The sequence below is a fragment of the Nicotiana attenuata genome, unplaced genomic scaffold (genome assembly GCF_001879085.1).
Source record: "Nicotiana attenuata strain UT unplaced genomic scaffold, NIATTr2, whole genome shotgun sequence".
In the NCBI taxonomy this organism is placed as follows: Eukaryota; Viridiplantae; Streptophyta; class Magnoliopsida; order Solanales; family Solanaceae; genus Nicotiana; species Nicotiana attenuata.
In genome coordinates, this window is record NW_017672134.1 from 129,351 (window position 1) to 136,628 (window position 7,278).

At 33.2% G+C, this 7,278-nt stretch overlaps 1 protein-coding gene across 1 annotated transcript; it reads right to left on the minus strand.

Moving 5' to 3' along the window:
• Positions 1-6,105: 6,105 nt before the first annotated feature.
• Positions 6,106-6,981, minus strand: LOC109211992 (probable E3 ubiquitin-protein ligase XERICO). The gene has a single exon (XM_019375592.1). It carries the CDS (start codon positions 6,874-6,876, stop codon positions 6,382-6,384), a length of 495 nt encoding a protein of 164 aa, XP_019231137.1. The 5' UTR covers positions 6,877-6,981; the 3' UTR covers positions 6,106-6,381.
• Positions 6,982-7,278: the final 297 nt, after the last annotated feature.

Consider the following 7,278-nt stretch of genomic DNA (forward strand, 5'->3'; position numbering starts at 1 on the left):
ACTCCGAGTTGGTCCGAGTTTTGGGATTCAAAGTTTTTGAGGAACCAACAGAGTGCTCGAAATTCCCAAGACGGGTTGAAATTCGAAAACCCTAGATCTAAAATTGAAGAGATTTCGCTGAGATTTGAAAGGTTTTGGTTTGAGATTAGAGATGAGGAGGGTTAGGAGAGTACGGGGTATGAAGTTGGTTAGATTTGGATGAGTTTGCATTTTGGCCGAAAATTTAATCCAAGATTCGAGAATATTGGTTATGATTTGAGGGATATGGTTTTGGGGGTTGGAAAGAGGAAGAGAAGGAGAGTTTGTGGTGAAATTTTGAGGTCGTTTGGTGGCCGGCCGCCGCCGTGAGGCGATTTCTGGTGGCGGTCCGGGGCTGTAGACGACGGGGACGGGGGTGATCTCTGAAGGGTGAATGAGAGAGGTGAAAGGGGGGGGTATGGGATTCAGATAATTTTATACCAAATGATACCCACTTCCCAACCGTTGGATCAAGAGACCTTGACGGCTGAGATGGGTCTTCAATGAAACGACGTCGTTTTAGGTGGTAAGGGGATTGGACCAGGTTGACGGGTATGGGCTGGGTCTGGAATGGGTTTGAGGAAGAGTCCGTTTGGGTTGGGTGTTTAAAAACCAAAATTTGGCCCAATTTAAACCTTCTCTCTTTTTAATTCCTTTTCTCTTAATTTTTAAAAAATTGTTTTCTCTTTTCTTTTATTTATTTCTCTGATTTTTTGAAATGCTAAATCAAAACTCAAATTGACACTAAAAAATTATATTTTCTACTTTCCAAGTACCCTAATTTCTAATTAAACACAAATTAAGATAAATTAAAACTAAAAAATGCAAAAAGACCATTTTTGTTGTTTTTTTTATTTTTTTCCTTAACTACTAATTAATCCTAAAATATGAAATTAAATCCTAAACAAATGTCAAGTGTATTTTTATATTTTTCATATGAATTAAAATGCAAACAATTAACATAAAATGTCACAAAATTGCAAAATAATGAAAGAAATCATTTTGTTTGAATTTTTGGGAATAATTCATATAGGGCAAAATCACGTGCTCACAGTCTTCATCACGAGAATGGGTTGAGTTAGTTGACAATGTTGAACCGTCATTCATAACTTTGTTTGATCTCTTTGAACCTAGCTCTTGGGATCTCCAGTCTGCTAGGTAGAGTTACCGCCATGATGACTTGTCCTAGGCCTTTAACCCCATTCCCTTTGATGATCTTTCAACTGCCTCTCTAGATAGGCCTTTTGTAAGTGGATCCGACACGTTATCTCTTGACTTTACGTAGTCAATTGCGATAACACCACTAGAGAGTAGTTGTCTAACAGTATTGTGTCTCCGTCGAATATGACGAGATTTTCCGTTATACATAATGCTCCCTGCCCTACCTATTGCCGTTTGACTATCACAATGTATACATATAGGTGCCAAAGGTTTGGGCCAAAATGGAATATCTTCCAAGAAATTTGCGGAGCCATTCAGCTTCTTCACCGGCCTTGTCTAAGGCTATATACTCAGCCTCCATTGTAGAGCGGTCAATGCACATTTGTTTGGACGATTTCCAAGACATTGCTCATCCACCGACTGTTTAGAATCGTTTGAACCAGTGATCTAATTTGCATCACTATACGCCTCTATTATCGTGGGATACTTATTGTAGTGCAAAGCATAATTTGGAGTATATTTCAAATGAACGTTCAATGCAAACTTCCTTATGTTGTAGACTAATACGTCTCGATTTTCGATTGCATATCGGATTATTGACTACACTTAATGTAGTAATTATAACAATAGCTGGAATGATTGGCATCAGTTGTGGTCACAACCTTTTAATATATAACACATTTCGTAATCATTCCGCCATTTTCAAGCATTTGTATGCTATTCATTCATATGTCTATATGATATGCAAATTATAGCACCTCCATTCATGAAACAAATCCAACTTCCAATGGATTTTGGTCATGTTCATCGGTTAGTTCACCTCATTATAGACCAACGTATTAATATATTCGTTCATGAACGGTCATGTCTATACAGACGTATCTTTCTATAAAAAGTCACAACCTTCAAAGTGACATCATTTCATAAAAGAACTAAACAATATAAATTTTCATTAAAGAAAATGACCTTTTGAGAAAGGCATGTGACCAACTTCCGAATTAGTAGTTTCATCAACTAGTCTTTATTAAGACTAAAAAACTGATGATTTTACCAACTACTATATCAATGGAGTTCAAAAATTATATAATTTAGACATTACGTCTAACATTGGCTTTTGTCATGCATAAGCTAAAAGCCCTCACATTTTAAATATTTCATCAACATATCATATATAATCAAATAATGACTATATGATTTGAAGTATTCTTAACGTAAACACATTTGTTTACACTCATTAATTTTTGAAACCATTTGACAATATTATTTGGTCAAATCTCGCATGTCATTGTTTACTAAGCAATTTATCCAAACGTTACGACTTTTCCGGTTTCTCGGCCGGAGGAACAGCAGTGCGGCTTGATGAGGCTATCGTCGTTTGCACCAACAGTCGCAGAAGGAATTCCATTCTCATTTGCCATTTCTTACAATGAACAACAGAAGAGATCAATTAATGGCAAAACCAAAACAGTAAATAATATTGTAATTAATAAACAGTACGTAATAAAAACAGCTGAAGTTTTTATATATTGTTTTACAGAAAAACGATGAAGTTTTTATGTTCTTCAAATCGTTTTCTGAATTTCAATACCCTGATGAAGTTTTTATATCTTCAAATCAGAATAGTAAAATTCAGACAGAATACAGAATATAATAAATATAATTTCCTTAAGATTGTTACTTATCTGTATTGCTGTAAATTAAATAATAATCTTTCTGAAAACAGAAACAGAAAGTTAGTAGAAATTAAATTCCGAAAATAATAAACTTCTTCAAAATAAATTCTGGAAAAACGTTATAGGAACAAATCGAGCCCACTGAATACACAGTGTGTCCTTAAGGAAATTATTCCCCTCAAGTACCCGAGGTTATGGAATATATCCTCCCAGGATAGAACGATTTAACTCACCAGTGTATCGGTACCTAAAACTATGGTGATCGGCGAACCACTCGATGATCGTAAAACACACTGGAATATTTTGTGCAGAAGAAGAAGAAGAAGATTCAGAAAATTTCGTAAGTAAATGTTCTGGGATTTGAAGGTCTATTTATAGCCAACTTGGTGATGTTTCTGAAGAGGTTTGCAACCTTTCAGAATAGTCATGACTGTTCAAAATATTGCGGGAAATATAAAACGAATTTAAAATAATCCGGGAAAGAAAAACGGGCTAGACCGGACCGGGTCGCGGGTCATCCCTCCATTTCTTTTCCCACCATTTTCCATTCACACCTCTTTTGTTATTATTTATTAAATAACAAACCCAACAATCACAATCTCCTTCTAATTTATCCTTATATTCACCTTCTGCATTATCCCGTCAGATTCATAACCATGTATTTATACATATACGAGAGTACAAGTTGTACAAGGATTCTACAAGATAACTACTAAATGGATAATTACAAATAATATAAAAGCTATCTCTATCACTTTTAATATGATATTTTTTTTTTCCAAAACTTCTTTAGGGTAAATAGTTGCAAATGAAAAGATATACAACAAATGAGTGAAAACTACTTATGCACTTCTGAACATAAGTCAATTTCTGTTACAAATTGTCAAACTCTTACCTTATATCACTTATTTCAACTAATAAAATTTCAGAACATTGTCGATATTTGAATATTTCACAACCATCGCATAAAACACTACCCATTGTCTTATCTCCATCATCTACTTTTAAGTTTTAACACACGTTACACGTCTCTTTATCTAATCAGATGTTAGAAATTGAGTATAAAATTGTTTTTTTGAAGTTTTTATGAAAAAGTTGTGGAACCTGATTATCTCGAAATTTTTGTCAGCTGTTTGTACCTAGTACACGTCACTAAAAAAATATTTATTCTTCTGTGTAGTTTTATTTATTTGGGAGAGTTCCATAGTAATCAACGCATCACAATCCAATTAAATTATTAGACGTATTGACAATGATGCTTCTTTAAGTTACGTGGAATGTTCTTGGTGTCCGGCGGTTCGAATTTGGGTTAGTCGCGACAACTAATAAAGAATTTTTTTGATTCTTAATTAGAAGTTATAAATATTTAAATCATTGAAATGGAGAAATTTACAATAGGGAGCTGGGTGGTCCTTCACTGCAAGAATTTAAATTAGTCAAAGTCAGTAAATTTGGATATCTTATTGTTAAATTAAGAAAAAACAAAGAAGGAAATGATCAAGAAAGGCGAGAAGTTCTTTAATGTATACTGTACTTAATTAGCTTGTTTATTAAACCTTTTTAATGCAGATCGTGATTGATGAAAAATGTGATATCAACCAAATAAACCACAAAACCAGAATAAACCAAATGCGCACAAACACAAAATACTACTTAGCTCCCATTTTGCCATATATTTTGAATGCTTTTTCCTTTTCAAATTTATTGTGAAACACTGTTTGTTTATGGAATATGATTATTAATTTTTAAAAAAAAATTGATTTTTTTTTCAAGTTCCCAAAAATTGGTTTGGGGCAGCTTCTTTGGTGAATTTTTTTACTCACTTAGAAAAATTTAATTTTTTTTCAAATAAAATGCATGTTCAAACACAATTTCAACTTTCAATTTATTTTTTTTCAACACAACTTCAAAAATTCTTTTTTCAAGTTTCCACCAAATCTATGTCCAAATGCTAGCAAAATATTTTGAGCCAACGAAATTCATTGTATGTCCTTAATGTTCCTCATAATATCTAAGGCGTTAGATTATTTTCTTACAAGATAGAATGGAATTCACCTTTTTTAGAAAAAATCATGTGTCTTATCTAGTGCTTTTTCGAGAAAAATCAGGTAACTTTTATAGAAAATATTACAAAATAAGACAGAAATAAAAAGAATATGTTGGTCGAAATTGTATTATTTGGTCGAATATCCAAGCCGAGCGACAACGCAAAGCTTGTTTTCTTCCCAATCTTATAAGTTGGTTTAGAATTATTATTTTTTAATACAAGATGAACAACTTTCTTTTCTTTATTCGGTAAAAAACCTCCATTTCTCATTCACACCTCAAGACCCAACAAAATGATCATTCTCGTCACTATTGTACTTCTTATTTTAGTAACTAAACATATGCAAGACAATTTGCAGAATGAATGTTGGCTTTACTTGAACAGTTTAAAAAGTTTTTGATTTTCCCGAAAAGAAAATTTGAAAGGACAAAGACTATATTATATATTTTAGAGCTTTCAGTTCCAAATGAGATGTGTCTATATATATCCATAATAATTTTAAGCATTTCACCAACCATTTTTTAAATTAATTATTCCATGCCAAACTTTTGGTAGGTCACCACACCTTTGAGCATCCCCATCAATATTTCAACACTTGCAAGATAAAGTTATCAAAAAAAAAGCTACACACTTTAATTGCTTTTCTTTTCACTTTTCTGTTTTATAATTACAATTTTTAGTTAATTTTACCCACATTCGAGTAGGATAAAATGAATATTTTACTTGGAGAATTAAATGATCAATAACTAATACTACAGACAGGGGCGTACATAGAAATTTTTGTAAGCGGTGTCGAAATTTATAAAAGAATTAAAATATAACTTTGATTATCATACCTTTAGACAACAAATAACCTTAGTCTATTAATTTTGTTGAGTCTTAAGTTACAAAAGGTCCTGAGTATTTGCAAAAGAAAAATGTGGTAGTTGAGGTTTGAACCTTTAACCTCTTAGAGAAAAATTAAACACATTACCAACACACCAAGACACAATTTATGTCAAGTGGTGTCATTTTTTCCTACTTATCTGTTTCCGTACAGTATAAATACATATATTTAGTAAAATTTTCCGACGAAGCGGTGTCGCGTGACACCGCTTCGATAAGCGTAAATCCGCAACTGACTACAGTAACATACACGATGATACTCACATTTTATTCAAAAAATTAGAAAGTGTTTATAGCTTTGATATACTAGATACTCAAAAATTAAAAATTGGTAATTCGGATTGTAAAACTAATATTTTTTTCGACATTATCCAGCATATTGATGCAATTATTAGAATTAACGAATTCTTTTCTTCATCACCCCCCAAAAAAAAAAGAGAGATAAATAATGCGCCCTGAGATTTCCAACTATATGAACCAAGTCACTTCTAGTCAATTATAGTAATTTTTTGCTCTCTATATTTTATTCTCAGGTTAATTTTTATATTTCTACATTTTTTATGTACAAAAAGTACAAGAAGATATACTAACCCTGATTTACAAAAATCTACGTATATAATTACCATGTAATGCGGATAACAAGAAAATCAGCTCCTCATCACTTCCTTCATACTCCGACTGCTGATTCCGGTGCTGCCGGAACTTTACCACGATTTCCTCCGGCAAGACCTTGTTCCGGCAGAGTGGACACGTGGCAGAATCCTGTTGGAGCCACGTGTCTAAACAATCCTTGTGGAATATGTGCTTGCATTTTAGCTTCCTTACTTCTTCGCCCTCCTCAAACGGGGATAAACAAACCGCACAAGACTCTGAGAAACCGGCCGGTTTAATTGCCGTAGTCTTGAACCGGGTAACCGGGTTTTTTTCTTCGATGAGCTTGAGGTATTGTTTGGTGGTGATCGGCCGGTCGCCGGAGTCGTAGATTGTGTCGGTGATGGAACGTACGCAGATGACAAGCTCGAGAATTAGAATGGTGAAGAAGACTAAGGTCATAGTGTAGAGATGAGCTAAAAGTTGAGAAACAGCAGCCATTTTGTGTCTCTGTGTGTGTGTGTTTATTTTTTTGGTTAAAGAAGTAAAAAGAAAGAACCTTTAAGTGTAGTTCGGTTACGTTGCCCGAGTTGCATCCTACGATCTATTTATAATAACGACTTTTCTAGGGTCGATAAAAGTAGAAGGTCTTGGAAACAAATGCAATTATTTCGTTCCACTATATATATATAATATTGTATCCGTTCACTTTTACTTAACATGTATACTAAAAATAGATGTTCATTTTTACTTGACACTTTACGCATATTAAGAGAAGACAACAAATTTTATCCTGTTTTACCATAATATTTATTACTCATTTCAAATCATTTTCTCAAATCCAATAAAATATGCATCAATTAATATGAGTATCATGATAAATTATACACTTCATTGATTATA